Source organism: Podarcis pityusensis (assembly GCF_964106645.2).
Source record: "Podarcis pityusensis genome assembly, chromosome: 1".
NCBI classification, from domain to species: domain Eukaryota; kingdom Metazoa; phylum Chordata; class Lepidosauria; order Squamata; family Lacertidae; genus Podarcis; species Podarcis pityusensis.
In genome coordinates, this window is record NC_138028.1 from 22,931,408 (window position 1) to 22,955,322 (window position 23,915).

Here is a 23,915-nt window from a genome sequence, read left to right on the forward strand (position 1 = left end):
CGGGATAATGTATATTGCACTTATTTTTGTAACTCACTCTATTTGGTGAAGGGTGTGTTATAAGTCTGAATAGAAAAAAAGAGAAAAATAAATTGGCCAGAAAAAATATGCAGGAATGTTCATTACTAAGAATTCAGTTGAAGAGCAGTGCACCATTGTAGGCAACATTTGAGAAGAGCATGTAGGCATCATCAACTTTGGCGATCGCTCGTAGCCGAGTAATATTGACGTAAGCATACAGCAATATCCACTTGTGTCTATCTGCAAGTGGAATGGGTTTCCACTTGTGCAACAAGGCTTTGCCCCCTGTGGACCCCTGAAATTTGCTCCAGAGGGTTTGGTCGTGGGGATTGCAAGAGGGAGGAGAAAAGGAAACCATGTTGTGTGAGCAAAGGCCTGTTTGCTTGACGTTGGATATCACCCATAATACTTGTGTACTTATATGACTAATCTGTCTCTGTCTTTCTTGTACATGCCGCTGAAACAGATGTTAATCCAATTGAGGAATGGTTTGTAAAATTTAATATGCATCATGGTTTAAATATGTTCACTACTACGGGAACCTTGTTGGATATCGTACGAGGTACGTCATAGCTCATAGGGAGTTTTTGCGGTTTTGTATGTAATTCTGGTCTATTGGAAATTAGCACGAACACTAAGTATAAAGTTTTCTGAATTTATTCATATGATATGGAAAGTTATATTTCTATTCCGCTTTTTTGGCCCAAAGTCTCCAAAGCAGTAAACAACATTGATACATATGAATAGAAAAGAAATTAATGATAAAACTGCAATACATCATCATCACAATAATAATAATTTATTATTTATACCCCACCCATCTGTCTGGATTTCCCCAGCCACTCTGGGTGGCTCCCAACAGAATATTAAAAATACAATAAAACATAATGTGTCACACCTTAAAAACTTCCCTGAACAGGGCTGCCTTCAGATGTTTTCTAAATGTCAGGTAGTTGTTTATCTCTTTGACATCTGATGGGAGGGCGTTCCACAGGGCGGGCGCCACTACCGAGAAGGCCCTCTGCCTGGTTCCATGTAACTTTGCTTCTCGCAGTGAGGGAAGCACCAGAAGGCCCTCAGAGCTGGACCTCAGTGTCCGGGCTGAATGATGGGGGTGGAGACACTCCTTCAGGTGTACTGGGCCGAGGCCGTTTAGGGCTTTAAAGGTCAGCACCAACACTTTGAATTGTGCTTGGAAACATACTGGGAGCCAATGTAGGTCTTTCAGGACCGGCGTTATATGGTCTCAGCGGCCACTCCGAGTTGCCAGTCTAGCTGCAACATTCTGGATTAGTTGTAGTTTCTGGGTCACCTTCAAAGGTAGCTCCATGTAGAGCGCATTGCAGTAGTCCAAGCGGGAGATAACCAGAGCATGCATCACTCTGGCAAATGAGTCCATGGGCAAATAGGGTCTCAGCCTAGGTACCAGATGGAGCTGGTAGAAAGCTGCCCTGGACACAGAATTAACCTGCACCTCCATGGACATCTGTGAGTCCAAAATGACTCCCAGGCTGTGCCCCTGGTCCTTCAAGGGCACAGTTACCCCATTCAAGACCAGGGAGCCCTCCACACCTGCCCGTCCCCCCAAAACAGTAATTCTGTCTTGTCAGTTGAAACAAAATATACTGGCAGGATTTCCAATGGCCACCATCATGAAAAAATAGAGTATCCCGTGTGTGTGTGTGTGTGTGTGTGTGTGTATTTTACTAAGAACAGGTCTAAGGAAGGTATTCGTTACTTGAAGCGGTCTCCTAGTACTCTTCAATTTCCAGCAGACTTAGACAACCTCGTCTCTTCTGTATGCCTTCACCCACTTCTGTATTTCCCCCTACCTTCCACCACAGTGATGGCAGTCCCATTCCCATCCCCCACCCCAACCCTGAACCAGACTGATAACATCCCTTACTCACCTCCAAGGGTGTCTCCACAAATTTCAGAGATAGTCGCATATTTCCTAGAAAGAATTTTTGATTTCTTAAACATTAGTGCTCTCTTGCAGATCCTCTTCTTCAGTGGTATTGGACCCTTGGTGAAAACGTGGAAGTTAATGATACATTGTCTAAAGTAGCCAATATCAAAATAGCAAAAACTCCTTGTGCAAGTGATGTAGCAGTAATTGGTCTGATTTATACAACAAGAAAAATAGGTAAGTGTCTTGCATTTTTACATAATTAGCTGATCCACCAGCTTCGTTTTCCAACTGGGTACAGTGGGATGTAAAAGTTTAAATAAGATAAGTGTACTTGTTTACTCAGAAGTAAGTCCCACTGTGCTGGCTAGGGCTTAATCCTATACTTGCTTGGGAGTAAGTCTCATCAAATGCAGTTGGTTTTGCTTGTGAATGCATTTGTTACACTTCTACTACACATGAGTGTTCTGCAACTAGCTGTTAACCTGTGAAATGCTGGCTCCGTGTGCATATGTGTCCCCTTGGGGAAGATTGTGTGCAAATCTAGGTCTATTATTTCAGGTCAGTAGGGGTGATGGTGGAAACCCTGCTTCTAAAGAGGACTTGCCTGATTCCATCTGGATAGGTCACCACCTGGATCAAATCATGAGTCCACTTTAGAATTCACATTCCAGCAAATTCCTTTATGAGATAGTCTGAGGGTTCAGCACTGCCTCTGTTCCTATTTACTTTTTTCCCCTTCTAAAATGTTCCACTCTCTAGTAGGGTTGCCATATGTCCGTAATTTAACTGGTGAAAATAGTGTCTGGGGGGGGGATTTCGGAAAATCGGCTAAATGTCCGGAATTTTGAGCTCAACAACTTTGAGTTTCATTATTTTCTAAAATAATGTGTGCTCAATAGCTTTGAATTTTCCCCAAAAAGCTCAGCAACTTTTACTTCTATAGATGGAGAATGAATGAATATTTTTTTGAAAATGATGATGTGACTGAGAAGGCCAAAAACACCTTAAAAGACTTTTTTGATTTAAACCTTAATAAAGAGACAAATATTGATATAGTCTGGGATGCCAGCAAGGCGGTGTTAAGAGGCTTTCTAATTCAATAAAATAGCCATAGGAAAAAAATAAGAGAACAAAAGAAAGATGGAATCCTGACCCAATTAACAGAATGTGAGAAAAAATTAATAACAAATCCCAGTGATGAACAGAACTAACAAACATCCAAACTGCTACAATTACAATATTCAATGCTAATTACCCAGAAGTCGAATGGAGAATTAAATCAATGAGGCAAAAATTTTTCGAATCAGCAAACAAAACGGGGAAATTCTTGGCCTGGCAACTACGAAAAAGGAAAAAGCAAAATGTGATTAATAAGATAAAAATAGAAGAACGGCTTGTGGAAGACCCAAACAAAATAAAGAAAAACTTTATCACCAGATGGGCAGCATCGAAATCAGATTGATTATATTCTCTGCAGCCAAATATGGAGAAGCTCATACAGTCAGCAAAAACAAGACCTGGAGCGGACTGTGGCTCAGATCATCAGCTTCTTATAGCAAAATTCAGCTTAAACTGAAGAAAGTAGGAAAAACCACTGGGCCGGTAAGATACAATCTAAGTCAAATCCCTTATGAATACACAGTGGAAGTGAGGAACAGGTTTAAGGATTTAGATTTGGTGGACAGAGTTCCTGAAGAACTATGGATGGAGGCTCGTAACATTATACAGGGGGCAGCAACTAAAACCATCCCAATGAAAAGGAAATGCAAGAAAGCAAAGTGGCTGTCCAACGAGGCCTTACAAATAGCGGGGGAGAGAAGGCAAGCAAAATGCGAGGGAGATAGTGAAAGATACAGGAAATTGAATGCAGATTTCCAAAGAATAGCAAGGAGAGACAAGAAGGCCTTCTTAAACGAGTGATGCAAAGAAATAGAGGAAAACAATAGAATGGGAAAAACCAGAGATCTGTTCAAGAAAATTGGAGATATGAAAGGAACATTTCGTACAAAGATTACCATAATAAAAGACAAAAGTGGAAAGGACCTAACAGAAGCAGAAGACATCAAGAAGAGGTGGCAAGAATACACAGAAGAATTATACCAGAAAGATATGGATGTCTCATACACCCCAGGCAGTCTGGTTGCTGACCTTGAGCCAGACATCCTGGAGAGTGAAGTCAAATGGGCCTTAGAAAGCACTGCTAATAACAAGGCCAGTGGAAGTGATGATATTCCCGCTGAACTATTTAAAATTTTAAACGATGATGCTGTCAAGGTCCTACACTCAATATGCCAGCAAATTTGGAAAACTCAGCAGTGGCCAGAGAATTGGAGAAGATCAGTCTACATCCCAATCCCAAAGAAGGGCAGTGCCAAAGAATGCTCCAACTACCGCACAATTGCACTCATTTCACACGTTAGTAAGGTTATGCTTAAAATTCTATAAGGCAGGCTTAAGCAGTATGTGGACCGAGAACTCCCAGAAGTGCAAGCTGGATTTCGAAGGGGCAGAGGAACCAGAGACCAAATTGCAAACATGCGCTGGATTATGGAGAAAGCTAGAGAGTTCCAGAAAGACATCTACTTCTGCTTCATTGACTATGCAAAAGCCTTTGACTGTGTCGACCACAGCAAACTATGGAAAGTTCTTAAAGAAATGGGGGTGCCTGATCACCTCATCTGTCTCCTGAGAAATCTCTATGTGGGACAAGAAGCTACAGTTAGAACTGGATATGGAACAACTGATTGGTTCAAAATTGGGAAAGGAGTACGACAAGGCTGTATATTGTCTCCCTGCTTATTTAACTTATATGCAGAATTCATCATGGGAAAGGCTGGACTGGATGAATCCCAAGCCGGAATTAAGATCGCCGGAAGAAATATCAACAACCTCAGATATGCAGATGACACAACCTTGATGGCAGAAAGTGAGGAGGAATTAAAGAACCTTTTAATGAGGGTGAAAGAAGAGAACACAAAATATGGTCTGAAGCTCAACATCAAAAAAAACGAAGATCATGGCCACTGGGCCCATCACCTCCTGGCAAATAAAAGGGGAAGAAATGGAGGCAGTGAGAGATTTTACTTTTTGGGGCTCCATGATCACTGCCGATGGTGACAGCAGTCACGAAATTAAAAGACGCCTGCTCCTTGGGAGAAAGGCGATGGCAAACCTAGACAGCATCTTAAAAAGTAGAGACATCACCTTGCCAACAAATGTCCGTATAGTTAAAGCTATGGTTTTCCCAGTAGTGATGTATGGAAGTGAGAGCTGGACCATCAAGAAGGCTGATCGCCGAAGAATTGATGCTTTTGAATTATGGTGCTGGAGGAGACTCTTGAGAGTCCCATGGACTGCAAGAAGATCAAATGTATCCATTCTTAAGGAAATCAGCCCTGAGTGCTCCCTGGAAGGACAGATCATGAAGTTGAGGCTCCAATACTTTGGCCACCTCATGAGAAGAGAAGACTCCCTGGAAAAGACCCTGATGTTGGGAAAGATGGAGGGCACAAGGAGAAGGGGACGACAGAGGACAAGATGGTTGGACAGTGTTCTCGAAGCTACAAACATGAGCCTGACCAAAGTGCGGGAGGCAGTGGAAGACAGGAGGGCCTGGCGTGCTCTGGTCCATGGGGTCACGAAGAGTCGGACACGACTAAACGACTAAACAACAACAACATGCACTTTTTGCAATTGCACCCCCCCAAAAAACAAATAAATTAATTTGAATTCTTTGCTTGCTGTCCCACCCCCCACCCCCTGACAATCTCAGGTGGGAAGGAGAGGACACAACCACTACACTGTAGCGTATTCTACAATAGCCATAGGAATACACCAGGGATATGTTTGCAACTGTCCCCCACCCCACCCCATACTGAACCACCTGCTTGTGCTTATTAACTTAGATATGTGGTACTAGAAAAGCAGGCAGACATGCTTTCTTTCAGTGTGTGCAAGTAGGTTTGAGCTGAGTATTTAAGGTCTGTAACTACATCTGTGGATACAGGGGTGCTTATTTCCGGATTTTGCTGCTGTTGGGGTGATAAGTTGTGCTTCTACCCAGGCTCAGCATATATTTGTAAATAAACTCAAATATCACAGAGAAACCTCCAGTCATCTCTTCATCAAAAGCAAACCAAACCAGCTACGCTGCTGAAATTTCTGGGAAATATGAAGCTTTATAACAGTGTCATAAATACTTGTAGCCTTGTTTTATACTGTGATTCACTTTTCTTGTAATGCATTGTTTTCTTTCGTATTTGTAGGACTAATTGTAGGAGTGACTGACAGTGGATTTATGGATGGGGATACGGTATGGTTTAACTTGTCTGCTACCATTTGTGCCATCTTGGAAAACGGTAATTCTTATTTTCAATTGTTTAATTAACCCATATGCACTTCCTTTTTATTTGTAGCCTGTCCTACCCCAAGGCCTTAGGACATGTTGCACTTTCATAGAATGTACGGCATTGGTCTGAATATAGACTACACCCCTAAAATGAGATCTCTCAAAACATAGCTTCTCTATTTATAAAAGTGTCACTATAGACTGCACTCAGCTTTTATATGAGTCAGATTTTGGGGGGAAGTGTGGCCTATATTCAGACCAATACAGTAATTGTAGGTCTCAGAGTGAAGGTTGTGGTGTGATGTCCAGTTCAGAATCCTAGGATCTGGAGAGCCCTCCCTCATCCCTTTTCTTTGGGCAGTGATAAGAAAGAATCTCTGCCTCCTTAGGTCCCAAATTTCAGCTTCTTGGATATGGGAACCCTCATCCCTCAACATTTAGGGTCTTCTCTCTCTGGGGTGGGATTGACAGTTCAGATTCTACAGCCTGTTTAGGGCTTTTGACTGATGCCAGCCTTGAATCTGGCATGTTGGGCTACTGCCGCTTTCAGCTGTGGTTCCCAGGGTTGCCATTTTTTTTACTCTGGAGTGCAGAACCTCCAAGTGTCCCTATTTTCCAGAGACAGTCCCAGATTTACAGGAGCTGTCTCGGTTTCTGATTTGATCCCAGAATGCCCCACTTTTTCTTAGGATAGCCCTATTTTCACCAGAGAAATACTGGAGGGTATGGAGTTATCTGACCCCCCAAGTCATCTGAAGGCAGCCCAGTATAGGGAAGGTGGTTTTTTAAATGTTTAATGTTTTATTGTTTTTTATATGTGTTGGAAGCCACCCAGAGTGGCTGGGGCAACAAAGTCAGATGGGCAAGGTCAGAAGAGTCAGCCTCTGTTCTTGCTGCCCCCTGAACTTGCCTTTGCTATATCTTTTTTTAAAAAATGCAGCAGAGGAGCACGGTTCGAAAGAGCAGACTTCATCACTCCACCCTCTCTAAAAACCACATAGATCTAGACCTTCTTCAAATGCATATCAGGTGCATGGATTGCCCAACAGATCTGGGTGTCTCAATATGGGTGTAATTTGCCATGTCTATAACAAGTAATGATGGAAGTCTGAGAGATGCAACTCAGGTTACTCACAGTGCCTTTTCTCTCCTCAAGATTGTTACGGACTTGCGCTTGTGGATCTCACCGTAACAAATACTCGTCTTGTACTCCTCACCTCACTAGGATTATTTATCAGTGATGATCTGCGCATTAAAACTGGAAAGCTGTTGCAGGTACATATGTGCACTTCTAAATATCCGTGTCCCTTTCCTCCAATCATCTAATGTTTTAAAAAACACTGGTAAGCATACTGCAAAAAAACTAAGTTTGGAAGATCTCCTCCTGAAATCTATTATCAGTTCAATGCCATACATGTCTGCTCAGAAGACAATCTCGTTCAGTTTAAGACTATAACCCTACTATACACAATTTCCTGCAATTAAGTCCCATTGAACATGGTGAGAACTACGTCTGGGTAGGCACATCTAGGATTGCGTTGTTAATCTGTGTACTAATTGTTCTCTTCCCAGTTCTCCTGATGAACTAAGTGTATGAAGAGGATAAGCTGGTTGCTCCAGCTTAGCTGCATGGCTTTCACAAGCCATTCTTGTGTTCCTATATCAATAATTTAGAAACTTTCACCACTTTGGAACTAAACCAAGTTTTACTGCCTGTGCAACGTTTTTGATTGATGTGTGGAAAAGCATATGAACCAAACCTTTGAAGAGAATTTGTATGTGAAGCATTTTAACCTGGTGAGATCCAGTGTGGTGTAGTGGTTAAGAGTGGTAGTCTCGTAATCTGGGGAACCGGGTTCATGTCTCCGCTCCTCCACATGCAGCTGCTGGGTGACCTTGGGCCAGTCACACTTCTTTGAAGTCTCTCAGCCCCACTCACCTCACAGAGTGTTTGTTGTGGGGGAGGAAGGGAAAGGAGAATGTTAGCCGCTTTGAGACTCCTGAAGGGGAGTGAAAGGCGGGATATCAAATCCAAACTCCTCCTCTTCTTCTTCTTACCACACATCTTTTTCTATGCTAGGGGAAGTGGGAAACTTTGGAAGGAACTTGAAAGGGCAAATTTTAAAGGTCTTAACAGCCTGGAGCAACCTAGCCAGATGGGCGGGGTATAAATAATAAAAAATATTCTCATATTCCTATGCTTCACTTTTGCTGCATATTTTGTGATTTTAAATATCTGCTGGGGTCTCTCAATAAAGAGTACTTGCCCCAAACTTGGATCTTGGTATCCAGGACTTCTCCTTTGTGTACCTGTTTTTTCTTTGCACCAACAGTAGCTTTGCTGCAATTAATAGATACCTCTTATATTAAGATCAATCTCTGTGGCCCTGCTTCAGGAGTGCTACCTTTAGAAGTGAAGGGGGTTGTGACAGGGCCTTTTCTGTTGTCTTGTCTTTGGAAGCCTCTCCGCAGAGAGTTTTGCTGGCACCATTGTTGAATTCTTTTTAGTGATGGGTATGGTACTTGATTTCCTTAGGTGTTTTAGCTGTTGGTTTGTAGCTATTGCTTATTTCCTGTTATCTCACAGGAAAAGTACATGCCCTGGCTAGGTTGCCCCAGGCTGTTGGTGGAGGCAGGCTTCTTATGTCACTCAAAACAACCAATGATCATGTTAATAATATTGAGTGTAAGTGGTAAATGAATATGTAAAGTAATACACTTGTGAAATTCCTTGTGAAAAGTGTGGGAGAAAGTGATGATTCATACAATTTGGTCTTACTGTGTTTTATTTCAGTTCGGCAAACCAACCTTATGTGGCTTTGAAATGGTGAGAAATTGCTAAATGTTGTGTTTGTTGTTCTCAGTGGTGTGTTTTTGTAACATCTCACAAATGATGTTTTCTGAAACTCTGGCATTCGTTTTGTTAGCCATTTAGAAATAAGTGTCCCAAGGATCATAAATCATGTAGTATACAGATCCTAACAATGAAATCCAGAGACCCTGGTACACTGGGCAGAATGCTAACATTGGCTTAGTATTGACATCAAATGTGTTGTCAGAATCCTATGCATTTCCAGCTGCAAATTCAAATGTAAATGGCAGCACTCTAAAGGAGAGAAAACTTAGCAATATATTGTGATACACACACACACCCCAGCACTGACACAATGCAATCTCTGTATGCTAGGCAACTGACACCTGCAAGTCAGCCGTGTTGCTTCCATGCCCTCACCCACCTCGACGACACATAGAAGACAGAAGCTTGCAGGCACACACACAGAGCCCAATAAACATAGCTTTCTAGCGACAACACAATTGACAGGAAAACTCACAGGGAAGAAAGGTTGGCTAGCTCACCAGAACCCTTGGGTGGCTTTATGGCTCCCCTTGGGAGATGACGTAAGACAGAGGATCCACAAATGTCTGGGTCTGAGCAAACAGCGCCTCAGGAAGGAACTTTTTGACAACGTGAGGGAAGGACCACAATGAGACAAGTTATTCCTTCACCGGGAACCACGCTCAGGTAGCAAACAGAGGGATGACTTAAGGCCTGCCAGGCATAAATATGGAATTAAGACAGCTCTCACAACTGTCATGCCAAAGGCACAAAATGGGAGGTTGCACCTTACACTCCAGCTCCCTTAGCCACACAGCTATACAAGCATCAGAATGTTATTTTTCACTCCCTAGCTTCCCACAGCATCAGGAATCAGTTGCTTGATGGCCAACGCCTTGCTTTTTATTTTCTCATAAGACACTGAATTTCATTTCTCCACCCCCACCCCCCATGCTGACCAACTGCGTGGTTTGTAGACAGGAGAATTATTGGGCCGTCTTTGTTTTCATTTTTATTATGTACTCTGTGTTATTTTATTGAAATTTTATGTTGTGAACTGCCCTGAGTTATAGGTTATAGGGTGGTATACTACTACTACTACTACTACTACTACTACTAATGGTTTATCACAGTCACAGTTCACAGAGGAACTGTGAACTTTGAAGTGCTGAGGGATGTGTGTAGATGAACTCCTTTTACTCTTGTCCCAGTCACAGACTCATCCTGGAGATTGCTGGAGTAACAAGCTGAATGAGGGTTGGGGGAAGGGATCCCTCTTGGCCCATTCCCATTAATACAGAGAATAGAGCTATAACTCACAAAAACTTTTATAAATTGCTTAGAGGCTATTGCAATTAAGCAGTATATAAATTACTGTGATAAAGCAGTGAGTTTTGAAAGCAAGACATAGGATAGTGCATCGTATAGTTCCAGTTGCTATAGACTCTCCTCCCTGGAAGAGAGGGGAGTGGTTGTGGCCGGGAGCCCGAGCACCGCCCCCAGCAGGGGGCATTAGCCCCCTGCCTCCTCCTCTCACCTGGCTGGCGCCCACGCCCCCTCGGCATGCATCCAACCAGGTGCCTTCGAGGGGGCGTGTTCAGCAGCCTTTTGCGGCGGCGCCAGCCTCTCCTCGGCCTCATTCTTCTCCGTCCTCTCGTCACGAGTCACCCACCCTCCACTCCCTTTTAGCTCAGGTTCTTTGTTCTTTGGCCTTGCTATGGACCTTAGGTTGGTCGCCCTGGTTGTCTAGGGGGCCTGGTAGGAATTTTTCCATTTGGCATTAGGCTTTTTGGTTTTTTCGCCTACCTCGTAGCAATCGTCACAACTTTTTGTGGTATTGGTGGGACAGTTAGGCATTGGAATAATGTGTTGTGGTGTGTCGAAGGGCTGGGTGTGGCCATCGCCTATGCCTTCAATTTTTGGGTATTCCGTTAAAGGAATCTGGCGGTCGTGTACTCTGTCCGATGCCTGCTTGGCGGGAGGCCATGACACGACCCCCGGTGACATCAGGGGAGAGCCTATAGTTGGATTAGCATCAACAGGCTCCACCTACTGGTGAATAAACCCCCTTGTTTTAGACATCCAATGCCTAAGCCAATACCTTTTCACTGCTGTAATCAATAAAGTTGTGGCCTTTTCTTGCCCATTAACCTTATATCACGTGTCCTTGTGTATTTATTTCACATCGCGGGGGTCGGGTCCTCAAACCACAATTTCCACTTGTGTGCTATAATTTCAGAGGACAAGAGGAATTGGGTCCCATTGAAGCCATATAGCTATCCTTTGATCTGTGAATTCCCTGACAAGGTTATATAAACAGCTGTCAATGTGTTAAATCAGAATTCGGTGCTGTATGAGAAGAACAGAAAGAGGCAGTGGGGTAGTTTTCTTTTCTCCTGACTATCATTGGGAGCTGGAATGAGATCTTAGGGAAGTTGGTATCTCAACTACATCTTGCTCTGCTTCTGACATCTCTGTAATTCTGTCTACTTTTGGCCATCAATTCTCTTGAGTTGTTCCACCACCAGCACCACTACTAATATCACTGGCATTGCCACTAGAAACTAGAAAGCTAGTGCTGTTTTCTGACATTTGACAGTATTGTCCACTGTCTTCCTTGGCTCCACAGAGGTTTCTAGGCAATGTGTGATAGTTAGAAAGGACGACTTGTGCCTCAGCAGACCCTTTCAGAATCTTAACAGCTATACTATGTGAATTCACTTGGCATGCTAAGTATTTCCTTGTCTTTTTCCGCCCACAGGATGATTATCTTAAAGCTGAAATATGGTACAGCCGCCAGTGTCTAGCTAATAAAGAATTATATGAAAGTAAGGAAACCAGGGACTCAGCCAGATTGGTAAAGAAAAAGTGATTTATATGTGTTGAATGTGTAACTTGAATCCATGGGTTCTCCAACGTTATGGAGAAATATAGCTGTGTCATCTAATGTCCTAATGTCTGCTTCCAATGTCTTCATGTAGCTGTTGAATAGCATGGGGGACAAAATAGCACACTGCAAAACTCCATAGTCGAAATAAAAAAATTCCTTCCTGTAGCACCTTAAAGACCAACTAAGTTAGTTCTTGGTATAAGCTTTCGTGTGCATGCACACTTCTTCAGATACACGGATGCACACGAAAGCTTATACCAAGAACTAACTTAGTTGGTCTTTAAGGTGCTACAGGAAGGAATTTTTTTATTTCGACTATGGCAGACCAACACGGCTACCCATCTGTAACTAAAACTCCATAGTGTAAGTGGAGGCAAAGAACGCTCCCGCAATGCTTTCCTGCAATAAACCAGCTCAAGCCAGAGAGCATGCCTCTCTGCTCATATACACTTATATATTTTAAGGCATGTAACAAAAATAATTTCAAAATTTCACCCTGAGTTCTTTTTAACTGTTCACATGAAACTGGGTTGATGCCTTTTGTAAACTATATTTTAGAAGTGCAAGCACTGAGTTGTAGCTAATATATTTCTGCTTTTCTTGCAGCGGACTATGTTGGTCTGTCATTCAACAAAGATAAGTCATTGAGCCAGGTAAGGCAAATGACGATAAAACCTTATGAAAATTTGCTGACATATAGTTGAGGTTTGGTGCATTCTGTTCAGTACATAATTTGACTTCCTGGCCACCTTGGCAAATTAATGTTCAGAAATCAAAAGGACAGTTGAGCAAATTTATTACTGGAAGCTTTTGTGGTCGCTATCAGAGCTTTTAGGGAACTGGCTGCCATATGCTACTAGGATAAGTTCAAAGTTCTTATATTTATTTACAAAGCCCTACCTTGTAACATAAGGAGCTTATGATAGCATAAGGAGCATCTCAACCTTTTGATCACTACCTGATCACTGAGGGCTTTGGAGGAGTCACTGTTTGGGGTCCCCGCACGTCCTTGTATTCACCAAGGGCCATTGGTTCATTTTGTGGGTCCAAAAAAGCAGGTTCAGAGCCCCAATCCAGAACAGGCTTCTGATCCAGGCTTCTCAGTCCCACAACAGTTTCTGGCAGAAAATTCTATCAACCTCACCTCAGTTTGCCTCTGCGGATGCTGTGCAGGAAAATTGAAGTCACAGGTGAGTGATTTTCAGCAGAAGAAAACTGGTGCCAGGCAAGATGAAGATGAAGGCATTTTGCAACAGTTTTTTCTTCAAAATAAAAATGGCCAGTTTAAACATATACATAGGCCCTGCTTTCTGCCTGCTAGCCATGCAAAAATTCACAAAATATCCAGATGTAAAGAATTATTCTAAGCCGCACTATACTCTACACAGATTCAGATATCTGAACATCCGGAGTTTACCCACTTTCTTACTCCTTGCATGTTTGTGCTTTGCTAGTCGGTGGCAGCTATTTGGGGGAAGAAACCATGCAGGAAGGGAGGGAGGGAGCGAGAGAGAGAGATCGGAGAAATCAGAGCAGGAGAGATTGGACAATTCATTTCCCCCCTTTGTCTTTCTTTTGCTGTTAAGCTGCAGCCATCTCAGGAAGAAACCATGGAGAGATAGGATTGGGGTGGGGGTGGGGGGGAGATCATACAAAGACCACGGTTAGAAACATTTGCACAGGAATTGATGGAAATGATGTGAATGCTTGCCCATGGAATGATTTCCAGGGAATGCATAGTGTTTGGTTAGTAGGACCTGTGTGTAATTTTTTAAAAAAGCATCAATAATGTGCAATTTGGCCCTTGCTCTTGTAAAATCTTCTTGCTTTGCTTCTTGTTTGCTTTATACAGGAGAGGCCTGCTGAGTGGAGCACTGACACGGCGAGTTGCTGCCACTTACCAGGAAGGAGGACAGGAGGGGCAAGGTAATGGGGAAACCACTGCTGCATGGGTGCATCATCATCAACATCATCATGTTGGTGCACCGTACAGCTCTGACCTTTCTGTTGCCTTGATCCTCCACTTCTCCCTCCTGGTCAGTGGCAGTGGCTGTCCTGCTAGGAGGCCAGGTACACACCATTGCCCCTCCCCACTAGCCACTCCTGTATATTCAGAGCTCAGTGGATTCTTTGGCAAAACTTTTAAGTTCGAACAACGATGTATTTCTAAATCGATTACTTTGCATCCTTTTGTTGTTGTTTTTTTTAAAAAATCAGGAATCCACTTGTTTCTATAGCAATGATACATTTCAAAAATGGCACAGCTGCTTGCCTCACAAAATGAAAGGTGAAAGGCACTTATCCAGACGGGTGGTTTCTTTTCTCGTTGATTATGAACAGAACACTGGCATCGCTTTGTTATCTCAACAGGTACAGTGCACCAAAGGACTCTGTTTTAATTATTATTTAATTGATAACTCTGAACAGATGGCAATTTGCTGCTCTTGTTTAGAATGGATTCTCATTTTTTGTGATGTGATTTATGGTTTGGTGAAAGCATTTTAATTGAATTAGAAAGGGGGCAATTCGCAATGGATGGGACAACTGATTGAAAGCCCCCTCTCCCCATTTTCCCTGGCTGACCCACCAATATCAAAACTGTATCCTGCAATAGCCTCAACTCCCTCCCCACCCCACTGCCAAGCTGAGTTCCTTCAGGAGGAGTGGTGGGATATTAATTAACTAATTAACACATAAACTTCCACAGTTCACCTAAGTTCACAGGTAGTCTATGAATGCCTTTCTGAAGAATATAGATCCTTCTGTTCCTTTTCAGTTCCATGATTCCAATATATATGTTGGATATTTTCTCCAAAACAATGGCTATGGTGATGTTTTAAAAAGGAAACATTTTAAAATGAGGCATTGTATCTTCTGGTGCTCTGATCCCTGCAATTGTTGTCTTTTCTAAAACATCTCTTCTTCTTTGTCAGTTACAAATGCCACAGGTGCCTTCTCCCTCCCTTAGAACAATAATTAGGCAATATATTTTTTATTGCCCCTTAGAAGGCAGAGGAAGTGCCCAGATAGATTGCATCTGGGCACCTCTTCTACTGCATTCTTAAGGTCAGTAAAAGTGTGTTGTTGTTGTTTAATTGCTCTTGGCCAGTCTTTCCTTCCCTCTGAGGCACAAGGGCATTCAGCTAACTAAAGGTCCTGATTCTGGGACTCATAGGTGCCAATTCCCTGGGGCCCTGGGTGCCCAAACCCCCACAAAATTCCCCATGAAGGGGCCAGGCACCCACAAATTTTGGTGTCAGGGCCAAGCATGCGGCATGGCACCCACGACCCTGGGCACCCACGACCGCGGGGCCAAGCTGACACTCCTGCTGGGACTTTGAGGCCTGTCTAACAAGCACTTCCTGAAGAGGCAGAAGCAGCAGTGTGGTAGAAAAGAAAATGAAATCCGTACCTGGATTACTTGATCTTCTTGCAGCAGAAGGGCATTCTGCCCATCTGAGTTCAGTTCTGGCTCCATATGGCAGCTGTTTGAGCCAGCTCTTTATGTTTGTTCCCTTTTCTCAGCTTCTTTTCTGAACTTAGAGGTCCCAGCCTCTCAGAAAGTGCTTATTAGCTGTTCCTAAGGGATGAACCAGGTGTGAGATTTTGACCAGCTCCGGCCCATCTGGAGCTGGTACAGGCTCGTCCTTATCTTGTGTTATGTACTGAGTTGAATAGGATCCAAACTGTAGCAGTCTGATTGGTCCTAGAACAATAGGATCCAAAAGGCAGCAGTCTGATTGGTCCTAGAACAATACAGCAGTATGATTGGTTGGCAGGAACCACCCAATCCTGCTCCAGATAGAAGTGAATCCACAACCTGATTGGCTTACAGTAGAATTCCAGAATTAGCCAATCATGTGCAGCCCATTGTGTAAATAATGTATATAAAGCAGATACTGTGAGGGGACATTTATTCATTCCTCCTCACCACTATGAGCTGAATAAAGAGCATGAAATCACTTTGCGACTCTGAGTATATTTCACTGGCGACGAAGGTGGGATCCCGCTGAGCTGACTGCCACACACAGCACCGCAGCACCGCCAACTGCCGCACCGCTGCCTCGCACCGTGTATCCAGGCTTCAGCTCCGGGGCACAAGGAACTCAGAATGGCAGCCAACATCAGCTTCTCGCCATTCAACCCAGCATCTGGAGACTGGGAAGCGTACGCCTCCCGTTTCACCTTCCTCCTAGAAGCCAAAGGGGTCACCGACGAAGAAGACGCCAAGAAGAGGGCGATATTCTTCAGCGTCTGCGGAGAGGAGACGTTTGAAATCGCCCGGGCTCTCCTTGCGCCTGAAGACGTCGCTACTGTTCCATACAAAACAATAATGGAACAGCTGAAGGGGCACTTTTCGCCGCAGCCCTCAGTGGTGGCTCGTCGAAATGCCTTCTACGCAAAGCGGCAAGCCCCTGGGGAAACCATAACTGGGTTTGTGACCTCTCTCCGCCAAGCCGCCCGGTTCTGCAACTTCTCAGAGCTGGAGAACATGCTTCGTGACCGCCTCGTCGGTGGCCTGAAGGATGAGAAGCTGCAACGACGCCTCTACGCTAAGAAGGACCTAACGTTCCAGGTCGCTCTGGAGGAGGCCCTGGCAACAGAAGCTGCCGAGAGGTCGACCCAAGAGGCACGGCCGAGCCTGCCATCCCAACCGAGGGTCCACCATGAAGACCTCACCGACGACTCAGGATCCGACAGGGAGGAGGTGCACCGAGTACAGCAGCGCACTCAAGCAGCGCACAGACCACAGCTGCCTCGACGAGAAGGAGGGAACTGCGCAAGCTGCGGGGAGAGTCACGAGAGGAGGACCTGCCGTTTCCGCAACGCAGAGTGCAGGCAGTGCAGAAAATCGGGACACATCGCCCGGGTGTGTCGGGCTCGGCCCACCCGACACCAGGCATCAGATGACCAATCCAAGAGCCCCAGGTCCCGGGGCCCAACGCACCAAGGCAACTCGACGGAGCTCACGGACTTCCAGGTATACCAGTTGCCCCACCCCAACGTAGAGAAAATTTATGTAGAGGTACAGATAGAGGGGGCCCCATGCCGCATGGAGCTTGACACGGGTTCAACTCTATCCATAATCTCGGCAAGGACCTTAAGGAAACTGTGTCCCACTGGGGGTCCCAAACTCAGGCCGGCCCCATTCACCCTCCGGGACTTCCAGAAACGTAAGGTCCCCACAATGGGGGTGGGGACCTTCAGGGTGCAATACCGAGGGCGGACGCGGCAACTGGACTTGCTTGTGGTCAAGGGCCCCTACATTAGCTTACTGGGATTGGCATGGTTTGGACCACTGGGGCTAGCTGTCACCGGGGTGAACCACACTAGCTTACAAGTGGACGTGGACGCCATATGCAAGGAATTTCCAGGGGTTTTCGATGGGAAATTGGGACAGTATACGGGCCCCCCCATTGCGCTACAGCTTGACCCCGCAGTACGACCGGTCAGGCTCAAGGCCCGCCGGGTCCCGTTCGCCTTGAAACCCCGTATAGACGAGGAATTGGACCGACTCGTAGAGCAAGGAGTGCTGGAGCCGGTGCCTAATGCTCCCTGGGAAACCCCAATCGTCACACCCGTCAAGCCTAATGGTTCGGTCCGCATCTGCGCAGACTACAAATGTACCATAAACAAGGCCCTCACGGCCCACGCATACCCAGTGCCAGTGGTCAGCCATGTCCTTGCCACCCTGGCTGGGTCGAAAATTTTTGGCAAGCTGGACTTGGCCCAAGCATATCAACAGCTGCCAGTAGATGAGGCCACAGCAGAGGCACAGACGATTGTGACGCACAGAGGAGCGTTCAGGGTAAAGCGGCTGCAATTCGGTGTCAGCGTGGCACCAGGCATATTCCAGAATATAATGGACTCTCTCCTTAAAGGGATTCCTGGCGTCACCCCCTTCTTCGATGATGTGTTGATTGCCGGCCCCACACCAGAGGAGTTTGAGGACCGCCTCCGCACCGTTCTGCACCGTTTCCAGACGGCGGGTCTCAAGGTGAAGCGGGAAAAATGTCTACTAGGAGTGCCTCAGGTGGACTTTCTGGGATTTATGGTGGACGCAGAAGGGGTCCACCCGACTGGGGACAAGGTACGGGCCATTTGTGATGCCCCAGCGCCCAAGAGCAAGACTGAACTTCAGGCCTTCTTGGGACTATTGAACTTTTACCATTCCTTCCTTCCCCACAAGGCGGCGGTAGCGGAGCCCCTACACAGACTCCTGGACAAGCGGGCCCCTTGGGTGTGGGGCCAGCGCCAGGAGGCCGCATTCCAGGCAGTCAAGGACTTGCTTGTCTCAAACTCGGTCTTGGCACACTTCGACGAGAGGCTGCCGGTGGTGCTAGCATGCGACGCCTCACCCTATGGCATTGGAGCTGTCCTGGGGCACCAACTCCCGGATGGAAGAGAGGTACCAGTGGCGTACTTTTCCCAGACACTCAACACAACCGAGCGGAACTACTCGCAAATCGACAAGGAGGGTCTGGCAATCGTAAAGGGAGTAAAAAAATTCCATGATTTCTTGTACGGGCGGCCCTTCACCGTGGTGACTGACCACAAGCCGTTGCTTGGCTTGTTTGCCCCCGAAAAGCAGACCCCCCAAGTGCTGTCTCCTCGCGTCCTCAGGTGGTCAATTTTCCTTGCCAGCTACCAGTATGCACTGATTCACCGACCTGGGAAGGCGATGGGCCATGCGGACGCCCTCAGCAGGCTACCACTACCGGAAACAGGCCCTGACCCAGCACCTGCACAAGAGGTTATGAGCCTGGAGCTGCTTCCCGACCGCCCCATTCAGGCACAAGAAGTTGCACACCATTCCAAGAAAGATAGGGTCATCTCCCGGGTCCTGGACTGGGTGTGGAGGGGATGGCCCAGCAGCAGCCCCGGGCCAGAATTCGCCGGCTACACAACCCGCAAACATGAACTGTCGGCCCACAAGGGGTGCCTGTTATGGGGAAGCAGAGTCGTTGTTCCCCAGCCCCTCTGCAAAAGGGTCCTCACAGCCCTACACGAGACACATCCAGGGGTAGTAAGAATGAAGGCCCTTGCCAGGAGTTATGTGTGGTGGCCGGGGATCGATGGAGAGATAGAGGCCTGGGTCAAACACTGCCAGGCCTGCCAAGAATCCCGCCCAGACCCCCCAAGGGCCCCAGTCCAGTCCTGGGAGTCCGCCCGAGCACCATGGTCACGCCTGCATGTGGATTTCGCTGGCCCCTTTCAGGGGAAAACATTCTTCATAGTGGTGGACTCCTACACCAAATGGCTGGAAGTCGCACTGGTACCGTCCACTTCCACGTCCGCAGCCATCCGGGTACTACGCAGGCTGTTTGCAACCCACGGGCTCCCTGACACTCTCGTCTCAGACAACGGGACTGCATTTACGTCAGGAGAATTCCAAACCTTCACAGCGCAGAACGCCATCCGCCACATCCGTTCGGCGCCGTTCCACCCTGCCACCAATGGCCAAGCAGAACGCATGGTGCGGACCACCAAGGACACCCTTCGCCGCATGACGCAAGGGGACTGGGAGTACCGCCTTGCCACATTCCTTCTAGCACAGCACAGCACCCCCAGCTCAACGACTGGCCGGAGCCCCGCTGAACTACTAATGGGTCGGCGCCTTGCAATCAGATTGGACCGCCTTCACCCCGATAGAGCTCAGGATGAGGTAGTGGTGGGGGAAGGCAGGAACCCCCGGACCTTCGAGGCCCAGGACCCAGTGTACGCAAAGAATTTTGGGGCAGGCCCAGCATGGGTACCCGCCACAATCACCAGGGTCACTGGCCCCGTGTCGTACGAGGTGCTAACAGATGGGGGGCAATGCTGGCGCCGCCACTGCGACCAGATACGGCGACGATTCCCGGGAGAAAACCAGGAGGAGGACAGGTCAGAGGAGTCCCAAGGGAACAGCGGGGCAGTGAGGCCCATAGAGCAGGAGGGGCCAGCAGGAGAGGCAGAATCAGTAAATACAGAGAGGACCCGTGAGGCCGAAAGGACACCGGATCCAGAACCACGACTGAGCGAGCCGGTTGCACCAGACCAAACAGCCGCATCACAGCCAGCATCCTTGGAACACGAGCCAGAACCCGGAGCCCGGACCAGGGAACACCCCAGGCCACAACGCACACGTAGGCCGCCGGCATACCTTGAGGACTATGAATGCGACCTCCCGGGCAGGACTGGAACTTAGAGGGGAGGGGTGTTATGTACTGAGTTGAATAGGATCCAAACTGTAGCAGTCTGATTGGTCCTAGAACAATAGGATCCAAAAGGCAGCAGTCTGATTGGTCCTAGAACAATACAGCAGTATGATTGGTTGGCAGGAACCACCCAATCCTGCTCCAGATAGAAGTGAATCCACAACCTGATTGGCTTACAGTAGAATTCCAGAATTAGCCAATCATGTGCAGCCCATTGTGTAAATAATGTATATAAAGCAGATACTGTGAGGGGACATTTATTCATTCCTCCTCACCACTATGAGCTGAATAAAGAGCATGAAATCACTTTGCGACTCTGAGTATATTTCATCTTGAGAAGTAACTCCTCTCAAAAGAAAGAACTGCGAGAACACTGAAAAACAGGAAACCAGTGTAGGTCACATCCAGTCTCCCATTCCCGTGGGAACCCAACAGTAACTCGGACTGTGGAATGTAAACAGTGTCTTGTGACACACAGTAGCTGCACAGTGAAGAAAATAGAAACCCAACACCAGGATGCGGGTGGTGCTGTGGGTTAAACCACAGAGTCTAGGGCTTGCCGATCAGAAGGTCGGCGGTTCGAATCCCCGCAACGGGGTGAGCTCCCGTTGCTTGGCCCCTGCTCCTGCCAACCTAGCAGTTCGAAAGCACGTCAAAGTGCAAGTAGATAAATAGGTACCGTTCCAGTGGGAAGGTAAACAGCATTTCCGTGGTCTTCTCTAGTTCACCAGAAGTGGCTTAGTCATGCTGGCCACATGACCCGGAAGCTGTACACCGACTTCCTGGGCCAATAAAGTGAGATGAGCGCCGCAACCCCAGAGTCGGTCATGACTGGACCTAATGGTCAGGGGTCCCTTTACCTTTACCTTTAAGCGATGAACCAGGGCCTTCCCTTCAATGAACACATAGCTGTCAACTTTTCCCTTTTCTTGCAAGGAATCCTCTTCGGAATAAGGGAATTTCCCTTAAAAAAAGGGAAACGTTGACAGCTATGAATGAACGCCTTCCTGGCAATGAGAAGGTCTTAACCAGGTATGAATTTGCTCTTGTTAGGCAATTATACCTGCCCAGTTCTAACACTCCACTTGGACACTGTGTTTCTGCTGTATCATTTCTTTCTTTGATAATGCAAATGTTTAACTGTGTTTCCTTCTTTTTCTTCCTAGAATCGGGCATTGATATCAGTGCATAAGTTAACAGACGGCAGCATGAATAAAAAAAGAAAATTCCCAGCCTTCTGGTTTCCAGATCCGCGATTTATACCAAAAGGATTGTATTTTCACACAAACAGCCATTTTCTGTATGCATATGGCAATCAGGTGTGTAAGAAGGAAGGTGTATTAACAACTGGCACATAGTGTTGCAAAGGTGGCATTCCAACCCCCAACCTCTGTCAAGCGGTAGCAGGATTCTGGGGGTTCCAGACCCTCACCCTGCGGCCGTGTTTCCCTTGAGAATCAAGACACAGAAGTCACACATCCTCCAACATTTCTTCGATGAAAATAGGAACCCCTCGTTCCATAACAATAATTCTACTATTTATACCCCACACATCTTACATGGTTGCCCCAGCACTCTGGGCAGCTTCCAACGTATGTAAAAACATAATAAAACATTAAACATTAAAATAAACCAACTTCCCTATGGATTGCCTTCATACAGCTCGGGGGTTGGATAACTCCATTCCATCCAACATTTTTCCAATGAAAATAAGGATATCCTAAGGAAAAGTGGGATATTCCTGGATCAAATCAGAAACGGGGATGGCTTCTCTAAATCAGGACATCCCTGGGAAATGGAGACACTTAGAGGGTTTGAGCAGAGGCTGTCATAGCTTTAAGAGTTAGGATTTATTCACATAGTTACACCTGAATTTAGATGGAGGGGGTCCAGATCTTAACAGCACAGTTATCTCAAGAGAGGCTTCCCCCCCCCCCCAGCACTGCAGTCCAAGGCATCTCTCCCAGCTTCCCCGCGGCCTGCCTGCCAAGATCGTGCTCCTTTCCTTTTTCTGTTCCAAGCCTCCTGCCCAAAGCCCCAAACTCTTCTTGTGACATCACACCCAGTTACCCTGGCAACCTTCCAAATTTTCCAAATTTCCTGTCTCTGTTTATATTGGGGGGGGGGCGGGAGGGGAGGACAGTTTTCTTGGATTGCCAGTGGCCCCATCTTGTTTCTTAATGGCTCTGTACTTAGCTTGTGGCTAGGGTAATCTTCCTTTGTCCTGCATGATGGTTCAGCCTGCATTTTTACATTGCTAAGCTGTCTCACACCTGGGTTAAGACATCAAACCATTATTAATTTCTTTTTTAAAAAAAATATGGGTGTCTTGACTCTGGTGGGCAGTGAGAGCACACCTTGCTCCAGGAAGAGAAAGTGGTTTGCATTGAAACTGCTGCTACAGCGGAGAGGAAAAGGCTCTGATTTGGCAGCAGTTTCAATGCAAATTTGGGCAGGTGCCTGGGACGGCTCACCTGACTGCCCCCTGGCATGGTCATGATGTTGGGTGATTGAAAGGTGTGTTGTCCTGCACGCTGGTCAAAAGTTGGCTTGCTGGATGTGCTTGAGTAAGATGCATGTAATCTGAGTTCTGCAGGCACGCAACAGAGCTGCTATCCTGTGGGATATATTGTCCAGTGACTTGTTTCTGAATATTCATTCATTTGAGCATAACTCCCAGATCACCCTTATCTTCAGAGTGGTTAATAGTCAGGAGCTAACAGAGAGACAGCCGAACCACTGTTCCTCACCCCTGGAAGTCTGCATCTATGTGACTTTTTGTAAATATTCGTCAGCATCTTCAAGACAATGTGGTGGGTGCTTCTAGGTATCTCAAATGATGGGGTGTTAGAGGAGGAGGAGTACCTTTATTGGGGGACCTTCTGGGGTAGTCTGTCCACCTTTACTTCCTACCTTGTGCTCAACTCTCACTTGTGGCTCCTATTAGCTGTGAGTATGTGACAGTGGCCACACCCCAGGAAATGGCTTTGAGTGACCTGCTAAACCAGGTGAGGGTTGCTGATGGGTTTCAAACCTTTGATGAGTTAGGGACTTACCCTGCTTGTGAAGACAGGCTGTGGTGGATTGAGCAAATAAAACCCATTATGAGTCCAGCGGTTAAGTAGATGGTTTCTGCACATTCTGTAGAAGGACATGAGGGGCAGGTGAGGCTTGTCAGCCTGGTAAGATAGCCCATCTAAGAGAAGGAAAACTCTGGTCCTAAACCTCTGCTGCGTTGTGGGCTATATTAGGGAGAAGAAAATGCTAATGAGCAAACCCTACACAAATCTGGTCTGGAATCCCTAAGATGCTTGGATAACTCCTTGTACACCTCCTTCCTGCAACTCCTGCAATCAAGTTATATGGTCTCAGTGGCTGCCCCCAGTCATCTGTTTAGCTGCCGCATGTATTGCCCTGCTTTCCTTTGGACCACATCAGCAAGACCAAGAGGGGGGCCTTGTTTTTCTGGGCAGCCCACGACCTCCACACTCACTGCCCAGGCTTGTACCCCTTTTAACATTTACATGAAAGCACTGGGATAGATCATCAGGGGGTTTAGGCTGGGTGTCCATCAATATGTGGATGATACCCAGCTCTACCTCTCTTTTAAATTGGAACTAGTGAAGGCAGTGAAGTTTCTGTGTGAGTGTCTGGAGGCGGTTGGAGGATGCATGGTGGCTAATGGATTGAGGTTGAATCCTGACAAGACA

The 23,915-nt window shown here is 46.4% G+C and overlaps 1 protein-coding gene across 12 annotated transcripts in view; it reads left to right on the top strand.

Moving 5' to 3' along the window:
- The window catches only part of LOC308481584 (cation channel sperm-associated auxiliary subunit beta-like), a 122,947-nt gene that overhangs the window by 78,621 nt on the left and 20,411 nt on the right, over window positions 1-23,915 (top strand). For 11 of the 12 annotated variants that reach the window (XM_081014079.1, XM_081014078.1, XM_081014074.1 and 8 more), the window contains 9 exons: window positions 488-583; window positions 2,021-2,167; window positions 6,199-6,291; window positions 7,438-7,556; window positions 9,076-9,108; window positions 11,879-11,945; window positions 12,614-12,660; window positions 14,225-14,377; window positions 21,372-21,524. In XM_081014079.1, coding sequence (XP_080870205.1) covers window positions 488-583; window positions 2,021-2,167; window positions 6,199-6,291; window positions 7,438-7,556; window positions 9,076-9,108; window positions 11,879-11,945; window positions 12,614-12,660; window positions 14,225-14,377; window positions 21,372-21,524 — 908 coding nt within the window. The remainder of the gene's footprint in view (window positions 1-487; window positions 584-2,020; window positions 2,168-6,198; window positions 6,292-7,437; window positions 7,557-9,075; window positions 9,109-11,878; window positions 11,946-12,613; window positions 12,661-14,224; window positions 14,378-21,371; window positions 21,525-23,915) is intronic. The other variant, XM_081014084.1, reaches the window with a different exon arrangement.